Genomic DNA, 20136 nt, shown 5'->3' with positions numbered 1-20136 from the left:
GAAATTAAGGTTTATTAATAGGAATTCCAAAAACTATTTTCTTATAATGCATATTACAATTTCCCGTAACAAATTTTGAAGCAAAGTGAATTTGAGAGTTGCTCTCCCCCTAAACGTAGATTGATTTGATTGAATTGGGTAAACAAATTTTTTATATTTTTGCATATTATTATTTTTATTGTTTGAGGTCATTTGTCTGGTTGTCAATATTTTTTGTCCAACACATCATATTTTTTAATATCATTAAATTATGAATAATTGGTAACTGTGTACACGAATATCAAGTAAAGGGATGCGAGTTCGAATCCACGACATACCACTTGTTCACTTTTAAAAAAGGTAAATTTCAACCATTAAATTACTTGAAAAAAAATCCTCCAAAATATAAATAATCATGAAGTACAAGAAGTGTTTAGAAAATTACCCAAATATATATAAATATCCAATAAAATAGAACACAAACATTACAACCAACATTAGAGCAAAGCCAACAAAAAAAGAGAAGCACAAGTCCAAGTAACTAAAGACAGATTCTTTAAAGCATAAAAACTCAAGCAATTATACATAAATCACTTCATATTCAACTCACTTTTAATTAAAATTAATTTTACATAATCAATTCACTTAATTTTTTTCCCACTGCATAATCAAAACACATAAATGTAGTTTAAATTGCTTGCTCATTCACATCCGTTAAACTCTTACTTTATTGTGTTGAACAATCAAAGAAGCAGAAGCATTCAAATTGTTTGCAAGTACCATAAGTTGCTTGTTCTTTGACATTGCACTCTGCATTACATGAAATGTTAATATAACAAGGCCCTCTCCATGTGTTACTTGGCCTTCCACAAAGTCTTGCTTTCACCTCTACACACATTAAAAAAAAATTAAAAAATAGTAATAATGATAATAATAATAATAATAATAATAATAATAATAATAATAATAATAATAATAATAATAATAATAATAATAATAGTAATAATAATAATAATAATAATAATAATAATAATAATAATAATAATAATAATAATAATAATAATAATAATGTAATTTAGTTAGTTTGTATACCACATGTGGAAATGAAGAGAATGAGAAGATAGAGGAACAATAAGATTGTGTAAAACTTAGTATTAGCAAAGAAAGTCATGATTTGTAAATGTAAAAGATGTTCTCTACAAAAGGTACCAACAAAATGCTTATAAGTGAAAGAGTTTATATGGATGAAAAATCTAATTTTCAATTTATTTTATTGTCATTACATTTTAAGCCACCCTAATAGTTTGTTTATGAGACAATATTGCATGACAAAGTTTATTGGACCGAAAATTAGATTATCAATAAAAGATAAAAAAAAATAAAAATAAAACTCTTCCCATAGTCTATCTAAAGGGCCAAGGCATGGGGATGATCATTGAAGATAAAATCAAATTAGTTTGAGGTTACGAAATTTTCGACCTAGTACACAATAAGTTAAAATCAGACTTTTTTTTAAAAAAAATTTAAACAATAAATATAATTTTTTTTAACCCTATTAGACCGTCTCACTTAAATTAATATTATTATACATACTTTGTGTTTAATTATAAATGTTCTAACATTTTTAAGTAATTAAAATGTATTAGTCTACATTACATTTTGACTTATTTGAGTGTATTACTGAAAACTAGAATTGGAATAGAATGTAATATAAAACCGTATTATTATAATTTTCGTTTTAAATTTTAAAATAAAACTTAATATTATTGGGGTATTAATTAAGATGTAAAACTTGTCTCTCTCTAATTATAATTTTCATACTATTAAAAAAATATTTTTAATCATAGATATTTATTAAATTTTATAATTTGTTTACATTGTGTAATAATATTCTCTTATTTTAATAGTTTAATAGTTTCAGTGTTTCAATAATTGTTAAGATATTAAACAATTTTCTATTTTGAATATGGACTTATGAACTTATATACTAGTGAGATTTTGAATGATTGAGCAAGGAATATTTTGGAGGTAATATTTTATTGAGAATTAATATTAAGAAAGCTTTAGACACTTTTTTAATTGACATTTTCTTCTCAAAGTTCTAAGAGAATTTGATTTTAGTTCTATTTTTAGTTAGATTCTCACAATCCTTAAATTAGCAAAACTATCTATCTATCCTAATTAGCTACGCTACTTGACTGTATATTTGGCCAAAACCTTTTTAACTACCTTGGAGTACGAATCTTTAAAGGCAAGTCCAAAGTTAAACGTCTCCTAGCCATCTTTGACAAGGTAATAGTTAAGCTAAGTAATTTTTTTTTTTAAGAAGCTAAATATATTAATAAATCTCACACTAAGCACAAGAAGTACAACATGAGACCACAACACCATTACAAATAGAAAGTTTGAACTGCAGTAGACCATATCAGGGGCAAAACAACCCTCCCTGTCAAAATAAATAAACCTGAACAGCCAGGGTGTAACCAAATAAAAACAAAGTCCTAACAGCCAGATAAAAAAACACCCAAGACTAACTATACAACACAGACTACAAGACAGATTGTTGCCGAAAGCCACCAACGCCACAGTTGTTGAAATTTCCAGCAGGATTAACCGACTTCACCAGGGGCGGAGCCAAGGCCCTGCCCGGGCTCAACCCCTATTTTCTTTGTACTCCTCCCGATTTAATAGTTGGTTTTTAGACAAAATCAGAGGTAAAATAAGGGGCAAAATTAATAAAAATAGGGTGTGAAAATTAAAACAAATAAATAATCAATGGTGTAAAGTTTTTGCCCAGACTGTCTAAAATTTCTGGCTCCGCCACTGGACTTCACCATGCACAAGCTGTTTCTAACAACCAACCAAATTTGTTACATTGGCAAGAAACCCAAGATATCCCGCAACAGGACTGAAGCGATACCGTCTCGCAGAAAAAATTGCACTGCAACATAGAACTGCTCAGAATAACTCTCTGCTTGAACCCCAAACTGCTATATTACTACCAACCTCCAATCCACGCCCCCTTGCATAAAACTAATCTGGGATTTACGTACCATTGCATAAGCTCACAACTTTGTAGTTTACAACTCAACCAATTCCATGAGGTCCTTTGAACAACTTCAAATGTCTGATCAGCCGATTCAGCAGTGTTTTCGAATACCATTTTATTTCTTGCTTTCCATATGCCCCAAATGCAGGCCAACCAAACCACTCTGACTCCGCTCGATCTATTTCCGCCACTGCCGAGTAATGCTTCGATTGTTCAAGATGATCCTCACACTCTTTTGACAGCACCGCCTGCAAACCTAGCCACTTGATAACCTGAGGCCAAATTCTCGCAGAAATAGGACACTAAAAAAAGGTGAGAAGCCGACTCAACCTCTCCGCACCCGTTAGCGCACCAAATACTATTCTGACAGATGGCACCTCTCTTAACTAGGTTATCTTTCGTCGGCAGTCTATTATGGAGCAGTCTCCATGCTAGGCACGATACTTTGAAGGTATTGGTTTGTGTCATATCATAGACCACGTCTTTGTGCACTCGGTCCTGTTCTCTTCCCTCACCATCTTGTAAATTTGCTTCACTGAATACTCTACCGAATTCACTCTGTCGCCTATGTCTATACAATTAATTATTCTCCACCAAGCTGAGCAGTTTGAGACTTGGCTCTAGGATTACCCTCTATCTCCCCATATCTATCAGACAAGGCTTTTAACCATAGGCCCGACCTCTCCTTTCTCAATTTCCATACCTATTTACCTAAGAGGGCTATATTAAAGACACTCAGATTTTCTTCAGTCTACAAATTTTCTTCCATTTGATCCAATGTATTTTTTTGACCTCCTCAACCCCCCAACAGAAATTGTTTGAATAAAGACTCGAGTTTAGATATAATACCTGAAGGTGCTTTGAAAAATGAGAGGAAGTAGACTGGAATTGCAGACTGGATAGATTTTAGGATTACCACACGACCTCTAATGGAAAATTGCTTTTGTTTCCACTTAGACAATCTAGATCTTACTGTATCAATCTCCGGCCGTGTCCAACTGCTTATTTGTCATCCATGGAGGGTTATTTATAGTCTTAAAATCTACGAGTGCCGAGTGGTTCTATTGAATAGATTCGATAGATGCATTAAAAACTTTGTATGCACAGAAAATTTTGTTACAAGAAAACTTGTCACTCTCTCCTGAAAAAAAGTTTGCATTCTTATCTCTACATGTATACTTGATCCCACTCTTAGATGAAAAATGATAGTAACCAACCAACAATTGACTACTGCCTTTTGAAGAAAATACTTCAAGAACAAGCAACCTATTAAGCATCACATACCTCCAAATTTTAACTCATTTTTCTCAAACTCTTTTTGCAGGAAGTTGAGAGATAAAGGGTCTGTTTGTTTCAGCTTTAAAAATATATTTTTTTTTAATATATTTTAAAAATAAATTTTACAAAACTATTTTTCAAAATATTACAAATTTTTTATATTCGTTTTTTTATAAATTGAAACATAACTTTGGATATCTTATAACATAAAGAAACATTATTGAAGACCATAACATAGTCAAAATCGTAATATTTTTAAAAAGTAGTATTTTAAAAGTGATTTTTATGAAAATCTATTTGAAATTTCCTCAAAATTAATGATTTTTTTAAAATTTTGATATAAAAAAAATAAAATCAATAAGAAGATGAAATACCTAAAATAACTATTCAAACTAAATTTTCATTTGAAACTTTTATGAAAAATTTCTTTGTAATTTTTTTTTTACACAAAATTATATAACACTATAAAAATCATTTTAAAAAAAAGCCATAACAAACTAGTCAAAACTCTAACCACTTTCTCAAACATTCAAATATATAAATCTCTCATTGATTCTTTATCAAACTTGTCCATTCAAAACTCGTTTTAGTATATGAAAAATTTGATTTTCTATAAAGTTCATTGTTTATTGGAATTCTTCAAACTGAGCTCTATTCATTCTCAAATTCACAATTCTTCCTTTAAAATGTAATTTTTATTATTTATGGTGTGTTCCTCACTGCTTCGATCAATTAATCTTTATAATTGTGCGTATAAAATATTCAATTTCTAAAGAAAACATTAAAAGTATAAATTAATTTTACATTAATATCCAATAAAATTTGACCACATTTTTATTTCATACAATTAACTTTAATAGCATTCTATAAAATTGAAAAGATATGACAAATAGTACTAGGTTTTTATTGAAGTGAAAAAGTGGTTTATATTGCTTGTTCCTTCATATCATAGGAACTCTTATTCTATTGTGTTCAACAATCAAAGTAGCAGAAGCATTTTAAGTGTTCACAAGTTCCAAAAATTGACTGCTCTTTGTCAATGCACTCTGCATTACAAGACAAGTTAAAAAAACAAGGCCCTGTCCATGTTTTACATGGCCTTCCACAAAGTATTGCTTCCACCACTACACATAAAAACAAATAATAATAATAATAATAATAATAATAATAATAATAATAATAATAATAATAATAATAATAATAATAATAATAATAATAATAATATTAATAATAAAGTTAATAATAAAGTTAATTATAAGAATGTAAATAGGACATAGAATTGATGCAGCAAGATTGAATAACTAAAGGTAGTTTAGTTAATTTTGTACCACATGTGGAAATGAAGAGAAGGAGAAGATAGAGGAACATGAAGACTATGTAGAACTTATTAGCAAAGAAAGTCATGATTTATAAATGTAAAAGACGTTCTCTACAAAAGGTACCAACAAAATGCTTATAAGTGGACAAGTTTATTGGGGTGAAAAATCTAATTTTTAAACCACCATAATTTATTATTGTCATTATGTTTTAATAATCCACCATAATAGTTAATTTGTCTAGGAGACAATATTGCATGACAGTTTATTGGACCGAAAATTAGATTATATCAAAAAAAGAAAGAAAAAAAAAAAACAGTTTCCATAGTCTATCTAAAAGCCAAGACATAGGGACGTTCATTGAAGATAAAAACAAATCATTTTGAGTTATATGAAATTTTCGACCTAGTACAGATCATAAGTTCAGATCACACACACAAATATATATATATATATATATATATATATATATATATATATATATATATATATATATATATATATATATATATATATATATATATATATATATATTAACAAAACATATAAGATTTTTTTAAAGCTTATATAAGCCTTGTATTTAAATACAAATAATATTATATAAATATTTATTAATGTACTTTGTGTTTAATTATAAATCAGGCATGATCTGGATTTAAAAGTGAATTTGAATTAGTTGAGAGTTTTTAGTTTGGTAGCATATCGTATTTATGAAGGAGTTTGAGATGAGTGACACTGGTTTCATATCATACTTCTTTGGCATTTAATTTCATAAGTCCAAGAAAGGATTGCTAGTGCACCAAAAAAGATATGTGCTTGAAATTTTGAAAAAGTTTGAAATGGAGCATTGTAATGCTGTCATCATTCCGGCTGAATCGAGATTGTAGTTTTCGAAGAATGAGGATGAGAGAGATGTTAATCCAACTTAATATAGGAGGCTGATAGGATCCTTGTGTTACATGTGAAATATGCAACTGAATTTGGCGTTTAGTGTCAGCATTGTTAGTAGATTCATGGAGAGATCAAAGGTGTCTCACTTGGAAGCAGTTAAAAGGATTTTAAGATACATCATAGGATTTATTGGATGCAAAATTTGTTTTCTCGCAATGGACACGGGAAGAAAAAACAATTTGCTCGATTTTGCCGATTCCAATTGGTGCGAAGATAAAGATGATAGAAAGTCTACAATTTGATACATATTTACGTTAGGTGAAGCACCAATCTCATGGTGTTCGAAGAAGGAACCGATAGTAGTACTATCTTCTTGTGAGGCGTAGTACGTTACTTCTTCTTTGTGTGTGTGCCAAGCCGCGTGGTTAATGAATCTATTAAATGAGTTGGGCCGCAATGAGGGTAACGCTATAACGCTCATGGTTGATAATGTTTCCACTATAAACCTTGCTAAGAACTCAATTTTACATGGGAGGAGCAAACATATTGAGATGATATTTCACTACTTGAGAGAATTTGTTAGTGAAGGAAGGTTGAGATTAGGATATTGTAGAAGTGAAGACCAAGTGATTGATTTACTGATAAGAGGATTGTTGAGGAAGCATATGAGCATGGGAGACTTTGAACACTTGAATTAAGGTGGTGTGTTGTGAAAATCACATAATTCAAGTATTGTAATCAGTTACTGCATTTAGGTAACCAGTTACCACTCTAATGAAAATTGCCTTTTAGAATAGTTATAACCGGATATTGCATTTTGGTACCCAGGTGTCACTGTGTTGAGAATTATTTCTAGAATACATGTACCCCGGGTACCAGAAAGCTGTAATTGGGTTACATGCAGACATTTCAATATTTTGTTTTTTTGTTAGTTGCTTATATCTGTATCGATTGTACTTGTGTATATATACCATTGAGGTATCAATAAAATAAAAATATTGAATGGACATTTTCACCTTCAATTATATTCTCTTTAATTTCCCCTCTCGTTCTCTTCCTCTCCACGCTCAATCACTCAATTTTCACAAACCTTGTGATTTCAAGTTCTAATAATTATAAGCTACAAGTTCAAAAATATATCATGGCAAAGAGAGACAAAAATGTATTACAACTTTTTTTACCTTGAAAATTTTTTTGGGGGCATATTTCTATCTAGACATGAAATTTTATTCAAATTAGAATTATATTTCATAGCTTAACTCTTTTTTTCGAGAAAAAATGTAATTTTTTTCCGTATATTAATTTTAGGGATTATTTTGATCCCTTAATTCTTCAAAATATATTATTTTAGTCTTTTTTTGTCAATTATTGACTAATTTCTGAATTTTTCTATCGTTAATTAGATAAAAATAATTAATATAATACATTTTAAAAAGTTAAGAGATTAATATAAATTCTTTAATAAAGGACCAAAATAAACTCTAAAATTATCATACGGAATAAAAATTGTATTATGCCTATTTCTTTTATTTTTCATACTACACAAATTTTTTATTCTATTGTTATATGTTATGATAAACTTCACAAGAAAGTATTCCAACAAAATTATTAAATTTGTTACCCATGTAAATTTTCTAGTAACCTACAATTAGTAATACCAAAAAAAGAGAAGAAAAAACTTGAATATTTTACTATTTCCACCCATTATGTATGCGTTGAACTAGCAAGCATTATAAGTGTGAATTAATTTTACACTAATGTTCAAAAGTTTACTAAATTTCTATTATATACAATTTATTTTAAAAAGTTCTTACAAATTTTAAATATGTCAAAATAGTATAGATTTTTATTGAAGTGGAAAAGTGGTTTTTTCTTTAAATTCTTTTAGTTGGAATCATCAAAAGCAGAAATTGCTTGATCAATATCTTAATTCTGAACGATTGAAGAAGCAGAAGCAATCATAGTGTACACAAACACCAAATATTGCTTGCTCCGAACGGTTGCACTCCAAAGTACATGGCATGTTAATTAAGCAGATTGATGTCCATGTTTTACTCTTCCTTCCACAATATTTTTCTTCTAATGCTATACATAAAAATAAAATAATAATAATAATAAAATAAATAAATTAATTAAGAATATAAATGAGGTGTAGAATTGAAGAAATACAAGAGAATAAATAAAGGTTGTTTAGTTAGTTTGTACCACAAGTGGAAATAAAGAGAAGGACAAGAAAGAGGGAGATGAAGAAGATGTAAAATTTATTAGATGAAGTCATGATTTCTAAATGTTTTGTTTTGTTTGAGATTTTCAATTTATTATCAATATGTTTTAATCCACTCATATAGTATCTAGGATCCAAGACATGGCAAAGTTGTCTAGCTCGAAAATTCAATTTTTATTTTTTTTATTATCAATATTCTGCCTATAGAATATGTCTAGGAGTCAAGACATTGACAAAATTTTGGGGTTAATTAAAATTCTATTTTTCAATTTATTTTATTATTAATATGTTGTATTCCACCCATATAATTTTTTCTAGGAGCCAGGGCATTACAGAGTTTATTGAACCGAAAATTAAAATTTCAATTTATTATTATCAAACAATTTTAATCAGTCCATTATATTAAAAAAAACTTTCCAGGTAGTCTGTTTAAAAGAATGTATGTCAAAGTTAACTTAGCATAAAGTTAATAATGTCGGTTATTAATTGAAAATATTTTGATATTTGAAGGGATTATAAATTCTAATGCCTAAATATTTGTGTTTGATTCGTATTAGAATTTAAAGATTTATGAATGAACCAAAATATTTGGGCCTCTAGCGACCATTTTGTACTAGAGTTGTATAAAGACGTTTGAGAGTTTAGATGAGAGAAAGGGAAGGCTTCCGAAAACGTATTTAAAAAAAATATAGGGAAATATTTGATTTTTTGAATTTTTTTGTGTGTATAGAATGACAAAATAGTATATATTATTACTATATTTTTAATTTTTGAATAATATAACAACATAAAAGATATTTTAAAATTTTATGTAAACCCTCCAAAGTTCTGCTTCAATACAAATTTTGAGTTTCCACATATTATGGGGTTTTTGGTGTTATGAATAAAAGCAAACCCTCTAAAATCCTCCGAACCAAAATCATTCAATTCTTTCCACTCAATTCTTCTATATTTTCAAAGTCCTCCCACCCATTCCCCTTCAAACTCCCAAACATAGCCTAATAGTATTGTACTCCTTTTTCCTTAAAGGGTCTTTAATTGAACGAACTATTTGTATTATCTCCGTTTATTACTTTGTATCATGGCCTTAATTATTATTAATTTTTTCTTGGGAACAAAGGCTTTAGCTTGGAAATGTCAATATCGCTCCAAGAGTGGCAAGGATTCCCTCATGAAGATCAAACATATATGATCACCACGAGAGGTGACAAAGATTTCTTAGTGAGTATTCTGTGTAGGAAATGGCCTTGAGAGGAGGCAAGGATTCCTATATGAGGATCCATCATGTTCAATAGCCACAAAAGGCGGAAACAATTTCATATAAGGATCTAACATGTATAATAGTCTCAAAGGGTAGCAATGGTTCCATATAAGAATCCAACATGTATACTACCTGAGGAGGCAAGGATTCTCATGTAAGGATCCAACATGTGTAGTTGCCTCGAGAGCGATATAGATAAGATCTTTTTTCTCCTTGACTCCCTACAAATAAATTTTTCATATTCCAAATTCATATAATTAAGTGTTGGGCCTCATCAAAAACCTTTTGCGCCATGTTGGTGGCAAAGGAAAAAAAGTATTCCCTACAAGCGGTAGAGATTATAACTCACCTAAATAAGACAAAACTACAAAATAAAAAAATTGAACCAGACTCAAAGCCTTAAAAATTATCGTCATTTAACAAGAGATCATTTCCTGTGTCCTTTATGACCACTTGGTGTGGAGTGAAAATGTCCGTACCCATGATAGCTTATTTAAGCAAATTTGCCTTAGCGTCATGTGAATAGAGTTCACGCCATGGTCTTGACTTTTTTTAGCTAGAGGCTCTCTACGTATCATTTCCAAAGTGATTTCTCGATCTCCATAAATAAACCTCACTTTCTCATCCAAGTGCATGTACTTAATACAGAGATATAGTGTAGATAAGTCGACCCTTAGCTAGTTAAAAGTGGAACGTCCTATAATCATGTTATCAAAAAAAGGTGTATCAATGAAAAGGTAACATACCTTAATCTTCTTGGCATTTTCTTCTGCTCCAAAGGTGATATTCAATGTTATATAACCTTTCACCTGCACCGGCTCACCTGAAAATCCCACTACTAATCCATGAAAGGGCTTGAGGTCATCTAAGTCTAGGAGAAGCTTCTCAAATGCATCACAATAGAGGATGTATGCATAGCTCTCTATCATCACACCTCACAGTGATAACCATGTCTTCATTGTTAAGTGGGTGCATATTGTGGAACCATGTTTTGCATGTCATTAATCAAGAAAGCTCCATTGAAGACGAACATGCTTTTGATAATGACAACAAGTCTTTGATGATAAAAAAGACAAATGAAAAAGCAGTTAAAGATGCAATCAAATCAACATGACTCGATTCTCTAATGATGTCACATAAAAGGATATATATATATATATATATATATATATATATATATATATATATATATATATATATATATATATATATATAAGTCAAGCCTCGTCTCAATGTAAGGTTCAAGCAAGTGTCTAAAATATGGAAGTATCTGACAAAGTCTTGAAGTATGTGAAAGTCTGCCCAAATGTGTTTGAGTGAATATACATTATAAAAGCATTAGGGCTTTCTCGTAAAGTATATGGTGAATCACACACATAAACACACACACACACAAACATACAAATAAGTTTTTAAACTTATTTTTCTCAGGAAAACACTACTAAAAATGCCTTGAAGTTGTGTTAGATGAGTTATGAGCTGTCAAAAAACTTTAGGCAATATTTGTCTTTTCCAATCGATAGACTCGTATACCTACTCGATTGGGTAAGTGCAAAAATGCGCCCTAAGTGATTAGGACGAAATCTTAATGATAGGAAATATATATATATATATATATATATATATATATATATATATATATATTCTTTCCATTTTAAACTTACTAACAGATTGTGTTTAGGCCAACAAATCGAATGCAACATTATGCCAGTCGATTGGCACATCAATTATGACTCCCAAATTTTTCCTTTTTTATGCCAACCTCTAGCCAATAAATAAAGGCTCCTTCCCACATTCTTTTCACATTCGGAAACATGATTTTTCATTCCTCATTCCTCGCTCTTTCTCTAAATATATTTTTATTTACTTTCTCTCACTAAAGTTTAATCGTAGCGCTTTCGAGAAAGTCGTTTTGCAAGTGAGTCAATTGTAATTCTAGATGAGTAGATTTGTAAATTAACCAAGGTAATTTGTTTTACCTTGGTTGAATAATTCATCTATTTAGAGATTATTTTTTTTATTTAAGAATAAACTTGTTATAAGGGGGTTCGAGAGTTCGACCTACTAAAAACTCTTAAATTTTATTGGATACTCTCAAGATCAAATCTTGGGGACAAGACTAAGTCATTTTTTTTACTGAACTTGTATGATTCACAATGTCTTCTTTCTTCTCTTAACTTTTAGTTTCCACCGTCCATTTTTTTAACTTTAATTTTTGCTGCTTATTTTGAAAAATTCTCTTAAACTTTGAAAATTATCTAAAGGTTTTTTCGAAATAAATTATTTCTCTCTAAAACACACAATTCACCCCCTTTTGTGTGTGACGTGATATGTCCAATAAGTGACATTAAAGTCTAACTCGTGTTTAGAGACTTATCATCTCAGGAGAAAGATGAATTCCAACACATCTTTAAGGGGATCTTTTCTAAACACACCGTCACTTTTTAATAGTAGTAGGTTTGAACTTTGGCAATCTAGGTTTAGAATATTTATTCAAATTATTAATTATGAACTATGAGAAACTATAATCAACGAGCCATTTATCCCTACTTATCAAGTAAATGGAAAAGTAGCAGATAAACCTGATTTCAAAACCAAAAGATTTATAGTAATGTCATTAGAAGATAGCAAATTATTTTATGCTCACAAATGCAAAACTGCCAAAGAAATATGGGATACTCTTGAAATGTTATAAGGAGTTTTTCAAAGTATCAAGAAAGAGGGAATGAATACACGGGGTGAAGAAGACGAAGATACAACCTTTAAATGTTTTTCAAAGCTTAGAAATTATATTGGAACGTTTGTCACTAAATAATGTCTAAGAGTTGAGAATAAGAAGTTTATCGAATCCCTACATAAAAAAATGGGAACATTCATGAATTTCAGGAAAAATCAAGAAAGAAGAAAATTATAGAGAGATTGAATGAACTAGTTCAATTAATTAAAGAAAAGGGAGCAAGTTCAAAAAGTGAAGAATCATCAACTTCATCAAACCCCTATAAAATTACTCCAATAGTTTCCTTCAAAAAAACATACTCAATAGTTGAAGGATCTTTGGAAGATTCAACATCAAGCGAAGGAACCTCATATGTAAGAAACTGTGAAGAAGAAGTATCTTCAAGTGGAGTCTTCAAAGGAAGAAAAGGTGAAGAAACATCAACCTCAGGAAGAAACATAGACGAACCTTCTTCCATCGAATAAGATAAAGTCTGCTTAAAGCCATCCTACGAGAAAGATGATGTTGAGGTAACTAAACCATCTTACGAGCAACTATTTAGAAAATGCAACTTAGTCCTTGAAAAGTATTTAAGATCTCTTGAAGAAAGCAATAAATCATTTAAGTTAGAAATAACTAAAATTAAAAACTCAAGAGAAACTTGTGAGATCTTTATCTCCCTGAAAAAGGAAATAATTGAATTGCATGAAATCTTAGGTAAGTTTACCTAAGGGAAAGAAAAGCTTGACTTGGTGCTATCAAGTCAAAAGCATTCCTTAAATAAGAACAAACTAGGCTTCAAAAAAGATTTAAAAAAACTAGTAAAGATGTAGATCATAAGAAAAAGATTTGTCTAATTTATAAATGCACTAAGTGCAAAAGATTTGGCATTTAGAGCATTTATGATTTGACAAATTGAAAAGGTCTAAAGGTGATAATCCTAGACCTTCTAGAAAAAACTAATGCACCTAGACCCAAAAAAGTTAGGGTACCAAAGGTGAAACCTTAATATTTTATATGTATACTTTGCAACCCGAAGGTTGAACAATAATTAGTGGAGATATACAAAGCAAGAGGTACACTCTCAAGTGTACAACAAGTCTCTAATCCAATAATGTACGATGATGGTGAATATCAACGACAATGATCAAAACAAGAGTTTTCAAAAATATATCAGTAGGTTGAGTGGATATATTTGTAATGGACTTATCTAGCTCGCGGTTTACACCAAGCATCCAACAATTCGTAGAGAAGGACACAGAATAAGTGACTGGTGTTTCCTTTAAGGAAAATTTTTGTCAAAGTTTTTTGATATTTAAAAAATATCCTATTTTAAAGTTGAAATTATCAGAAAATTCCGCTTAATCACTTAAAATAGTGGGTTATATTAACCACACCATCTTATTTTATTTAAAATTTATATATAAATATCAACAACTTTGTTACATTAATATATAAATATAAATAAATATTCGTATTAGAGTTTAAACTTTAAAATATTAATTTACAAATATCAATTGAGTATTTCACCCACCTTCTTTAATTCATATCAGTAACTTATTTATATTAATATATAAATAAAAATAGATGTTTTAAACCAACAATTGAGTATCTCAGCCACCTCCATTCATATCAACAACTTGTTTAATTTAAGTCAACCAACACTTATCAATTGATCTACCCCTTCCAACAATCAAAATAGCATAAACAATCAAAATGTTCACAACTACCAAAAATTGCTTGCTCTTTGTCAGTGCACTCTGCATTACAGGACGAGTTAATTAAACAGTGCCCTCCCCATGTTTTACATGGCTTTCCACAAAGCATTGCTTCCACCTCTACACATGAAAACAAAAACAAATAATTATCAAATTAATTATAAGAATGTAAATAAGACTTAGAATTTGAAGAAGTAAGATGGAATAAATAAAGGTATAAGTTAGTTATAGTTTGGTACCACATGTGAAAATAAAGAGAATGAGAAGATAGAGGAACATCATGAAGACTGTGTAGAACTTATTAGAAGAGAAAGTCATGATTCATAAATGTAAAAGACGTTCTCTACAAAAGGTACCAACAAAATGATTATATATGAAAATGTTTAATGCGGTGAAGATATAATTTTCAATTTATTACTATTATTATGTTTTAATCCGTCTATATAGTTTGTCTATTAGAAAGTTTATTGGACCGAAAATTAGAAAGAAAAAAATTCCAACCAATTCCCATAGTCTATCTAAGAGCCAAGGCATAGGATACTCATTAAAGATAAACTCAAATCATTTGGAAGTTATTTTAGACCAGTCATTTAAGTGTATTACTATAAAATAGAATTAAAATGGCATGTCATATAAAGCCATATTATTAAAGGTGTCGTTTTAAAATTTTAAAATTTAATATTATTGAGACATTAAATAGTTAGTATATTTAATAATAGATAAATTCTTGGCTAACTCTTTAGAACCCGTTTGGTGCGCAGGATAAAAGACAGGATAGGATATTTGTATCATATCCTATCTCAATTCAGTGTTTGCTGACACAACATGATAGGATAAGAAAATGATTTACTAATATCCCCTATAAAATGTAATTTAAAATAAAAATTAAATATGACAAAATATAAATAAAAATTAATTTGATATTAAATTAAAAATATTAATAATTGATTTAATAAAATAAAAACTTTAAATATTTAAAAATAAAATAATTATTAAAATTTAAAAAATATGAATTCTGATTTTATTTTTTTATCAAATTAATATGTTTTTGCAAGGGTAATTTTTCACACAAGCACGCACACGCGCGCGCGCGCGCGCGCGCGCACACACACACACATATATATATATATATATATATATATATATATATATATATATATATATATATATATATATATATATAATTTGAAATTATTTACTCAATAGTATCAATGAGTTTTTTTCAATTATTGAAAAATATTATTTTTTATTAATTTATTTATTTTAAAATATTTTACAAAATAATTTAGAAAAAATATAGTTATTTTACAAGTGTGTGTGTGTGTGTGTGTATATATATATATATATATATATATATATATATATATATATATATATATATATATATATATATATATATATATATATATATATATATATATATATATATATTAATTAATTATTTGTTATCATGTGTCAACCAAACACATGATAGGATAAGTCTAATCATATCTGTATCATATCCTATCCTTATTCTGCTTGATATCCTATCACGTCTCTATCATATCTTGCGCACCAAACGGGCCCTTAAAGTTGGAGTAATTTACCCCATAATTTAAAATTTTAAAATTATATATAATCAAAAAATTTAAAAAATCAAAATTAAATCAAAAATAAAATATATGATTTCATCTTTGAGTAGTAAGATGTTGGTATATCAAGTGTGAGTAATAATTCCTACATGAACATAGATCTAGTAGTAGTATTAGTGCTGAATAAAAAATTGGCAAAATTGTAGTTTGTAGTGATATATTAATTTTATATTTTCATTTAAAATAATAATAAGAAATTACTAATGTCACATTAACGGATAGAGAAACTCAAACCCGATACTCAAAGCAAAATTATACAAGTTATTGTAGGTTAGATCAGATAAGTGTTGAGAAATATAAATGTGAGTTAGAGTGTTGAGAAACAAGTGTGGAGAAGTCTCACATTGATTAGAAAAGTAGAGATTAAACATTTTAGAAGTGAGAAAAGTCACACACATATCATCCCCTTAAAATTTTGGGATGAATATGTGGTGTTTTTTTTTAAGGCAATATATATATATATATATATATATATATATATATATATATATATATATATATATATATATATATATATATATATATATATATATATATATATATAAAGTACAAGTGCACTCGAAACCGGCACAAGAAGTACCAATCCCGAGAAAAGCATACAACAAAGCTTAAACCAAAACAATGAAAAACAATCCCAACTGCAAAACGGGTGGAATAGAGCCCACAAAAAACTTAAAGCAGACAAGCCTAGATCTCCCTAAAACAAGGACACCTAAATAAGCAAAGATCCCAGGGGTCCAACAAGAACACTCCTAAGAAGAAGCCGCAGACACTCACCCTTACTATAAGGTCAGAAACATGAAAGGATTTTCAAGTCGAGCTGAGAAGGAGCAAGAATGTCCCATATACTTACCGATATACCATTTTCAAGCCAAAACAATACTCTTGTTTTCCACTTCTTTTGATGTCACCAAAGAACCTGAAAAAATTCTATCATTCCTAGATTTCCAAATTGACCATACCATGGCATGCCAAATCATTCGCAACCCTCCTCTACTCTTAGAACTACCCCTAAGGGAACTAAACATCTGAAAAAGAGTAGAGATATCTCTAGGCAGAGCAATGCTCCACCCCAATCATCTAAAGATCTTATACCAAATAGAAGAAGTAATCTCGCAAGTGACAAAAGAGGTGAGAGAATGTCTCAATGTTTAAGGAGCAAAAGGGGCAGGAAATAGTACCAGAGGTCAAAATGATTCCCCTCTTAAATAAGTTCTCTTTAGTAGGGATCCGATCCAGAAGAAGCTGCCAAGAGAAAGCTAAAACTTTAGAAGGGGCTCAACTACGCCAGATACAAGGAAGGACAAACTCGATTGGAGAGACAAGTCTACCTGTGGGAAGTGTTGAGAAAGCAATCAAAAGTAAGCAGACGACACGGAATAAACATCATCACTCGCCTCAATATAAGGTGTGTTGCTCACAAAGAAAGGCCTCGATATAAATGCTTTCTCATATTGACATCTTATTAAATAGAATATCCAACAGTAGTGGTACAAGTGTGTGTGTGGATTAAACGGATTTGTAGGTCTACCAACACACATGAACAACCCTACTAACATTTTATTCATGATGACCGTCACTGCAATCCGTTGCTCGTATCAAATTAAGAAACAACACTCACTCTTAAGATTAAGTAAACTCATTGATCCATTTGTAGTATTGGTGATGAATAAAAAATTGATAAAATTATACTTTATAGTAATATATTAATTTAAAACAAAAATATTAAAAAAAAAACACTAATGTCCTGTCAATGAGTTCAGAAACTCAAATCCGATATCTAAAATAAAATTATACATTATATTGTAGATTAAGTTGAATATAAAAATAATAAAAAAAACTATTCAAATAATTTACGAATTACTTCAATTTAAATTAATGAATTCACTAACCCTACTAATACTTTATACATAATTACCGCACCCCTTGCTCGTATCAAATTACACTGCCTAAGGCCCAACAAACCTATAAAAGAGCTTGAATGAACATTAATTAAAAAGAAATGTCAATGTCATTGTCGTTTATAAGGAAGAATTTAAAAAGTAGATGGAATACTTCCATTCCCCTAAAGGACAATAATAACAATAATATATTTATCCATATTTTTGCAATATATTTACCAAATTCATATGTATCCATAAAATAAAAAATGACTAATTAAGAAACTAGATCTAATCCATCCATTTTTTAGCGTGAATTCTTATGATCACACATAGGTTTATCCAAATTTAACGAACCTTTTAATTAAATAATAACAAAATATTCATATAAATAAATAAAAAATAATAATTTCTAAATTGTAATAAAATTAATATTTTCAAAATTCATACAATTAATTTTACAAAATTCAAATAAAATTGTACTGATAAGCCAAAGTAGTTAGTACTAGGTTCTTATTGAAGTGTAATTGAGGTTTATACTAGCCTCTCCTTCATATCCTTTAAATTCTTGTAATTTTAGTGTTGAACAATTGAATAAGCAGAAGCAATCAAAGTGTACACAAGCACCATAAATTGCTTTCTCTGAGTTGATGCACTTTACATCACAAGACAAGCTAATAACACAAGGCCCTGACCAAACTTTACTTTGCATTACACAGTATCCTTCTTTTTCCTCTACACAATAAATAATAATAATAATAATAATAATAATAATAATAATAATAATAATAATAATAATAATAATAATAATAATAATAATAATAATAATAATAATAATAGTAATAGTAAATGTAAATAAGACTTAAAATTGAAGAAGTAGTAGGAGAAAATAAAAATAGATTAGTTAAATTGTACCTTGTGTAGAAATAAGTAGAATAACGAGAGAGAAGAACATGAAGATGGTGTAGAATTTAGTAGCAAAGGAAGTCATGATTTCTAAATGTAAATAATGATTTCTAACCAAAGTACCAACAAATGTATGTGATCATTGCAAAAAAACAATTCTTAAATTTTAAAAAGAAAATAAATATTATTTTATCAATATGTTTTAATTCACCCATCAAGAATGTCTAGGACTCAAGGCATTGCAAAGTTTTTTAAAGCCGAAATTCCAATTTTTAGTTTATTATTAATTAGCCCATATAGTCTGTCTAGCAGCCAAGCCATGATCTTTTTGGGGGTCACAAATCTAATTTTCAATATATATATATTCTCTAGGAGCCAAGGAATTATAGAGTTTATTGGTCTGAAAATCAAAATCTTCATTTATAATTTTTTTAATTATTTAATATATCTCATAAGTTACTTACAAATTCCAAAAAATAATTTTCAATTTCGTATTTTAAAGTTCATACGCATTTAATACACAACAGATGAAGAAAATGTGTGCGTGTGTGTGGTTTAGCGGTGAAACGCTTGGGTCCTAAGAGTGTGCTCCTCTCATAGTCTCATGTTTGAAACCCGCTAGATACAAATTGCCTATTAAAAAAAAATAGATGAAAAAATGTTGCACGCAAAGAATTGAAGAAGAAGAATTATAGAACTCTTTTTATAATTCATCAATGTGTGAGTTCAAATAATTTTGAAAAAGTAAGTGATACAGAATTTGCAAAAGAAGCATGATAAATTCTTGAAAAATTGTTTGAAGGTGTGGAAAAGGTGAAAGAGGTGAGGTTACAAACTCATAAGAGATTGTATGAATTGCTTCAAATGGAAGAAAGTGAAAGCATGACCGATTTCTTCACTAGAGTTACGAAGCTGTTGAATCAAATCAAGGTATGTGGAGAAGTGTTGACATTAAAACCAGTTGTTGGAAATATCTTGAAGTCAATGGCTCCAAAATTTGACCACGTGGTAGTTGCCATAGAAGAGTCGAAAGATTTGCCGACATTGACATAGAAAGAGCTTCAAGGGACGTTTGAATCTCATGAACAAAAAATGGCTGAAAGAGCCGCAGGAAATCGACGAGGAATGTGGCTTTGCAGGCTCAGTTAGCAAAATAAAAGAAAGGAAAATGAAGTTGGAATGGAACCAAAGGTAGAGGAGGTTACAACAATTCGACTGGTCGAAATCAACAAGAAGGAAGTTGGTCGAATCAGAGAAAACCCTCATACCAAAGCAACCAAAGAGGTG

The 20136-nt window shown here is 29.4% G+C and overlaps 1 protein-coding gene across 1 annotated transcript; it reads right to left on the bottom strand.

Moving 5' to 3' along the window:
- Window positions 1-513: 513 nt before the first annotated feature.
- Window positions 514-5770, bottom strand: LOC131619906 (uncharacterized). Its single transcript, XM_058890944.1, has 5 exons — window positions 5635-5770; window positions 5284-5430; window positions 2854-2920; window positions 1072-1232; window positions 514-867 (listed from the first exon to the last, which is right to left on the bottom strand). The coding sequence occupies exons 1-5, from the start codon at window positions 5708-5710 to the stop codon at window positions 707-709; spliced, it is 612 nt and encodes a 203-aa protein (XP_058746927.1). The 5' UTR covers window positions 5711-5770; the 3' UTR covers window positions 514-706.
- Window positions 5771-20136: the final 14366 nt, after the last annotated feature.

The sequence above is a fragment of the Vicia villosa genome, linkage group LG7, assembly GCF_029867415.1.
Source record: "Vicia villosa cultivar HV-30 ecotype Madison, WI linkage group LG7, Vvil1.0, whole genome shotgun sequence".
Taxonomy (NCBI): domain Eukaryota; kingdom Viridiplantae; phylum Streptophyta; class Magnoliopsida; order Fabales; family Fabaceae; genus Vicia; species Vicia villosa.
This window is presented reverse-complemented; position numbering and strand designations above follow the sequence as displayed.

Bases quoted from the DNA above. Each gene is read 5' to 3' on its own strand.
- LOC131619906 (XM_058890944.1), bottom strand. From the start codon at position 5,710: ATGACTTTCTTTGCTAATAAGTTCTACATAGTCTTCATGTTCCTCTAT. The intron at 5,431-5,634 runs GTACAAAATTAA...TTTTATGTGTAG, and splicing joins TCTCTTCATTTCCACATGTG to TGGTGGAAGCAATACTTTGT. The intron at 868-1,071 runs GTATACAAACTA...TAATGTGTGTAG, and splicing joins TCTCTTCATTTCCACATGTG to AGGTGAAAGCAAGACTTTGT.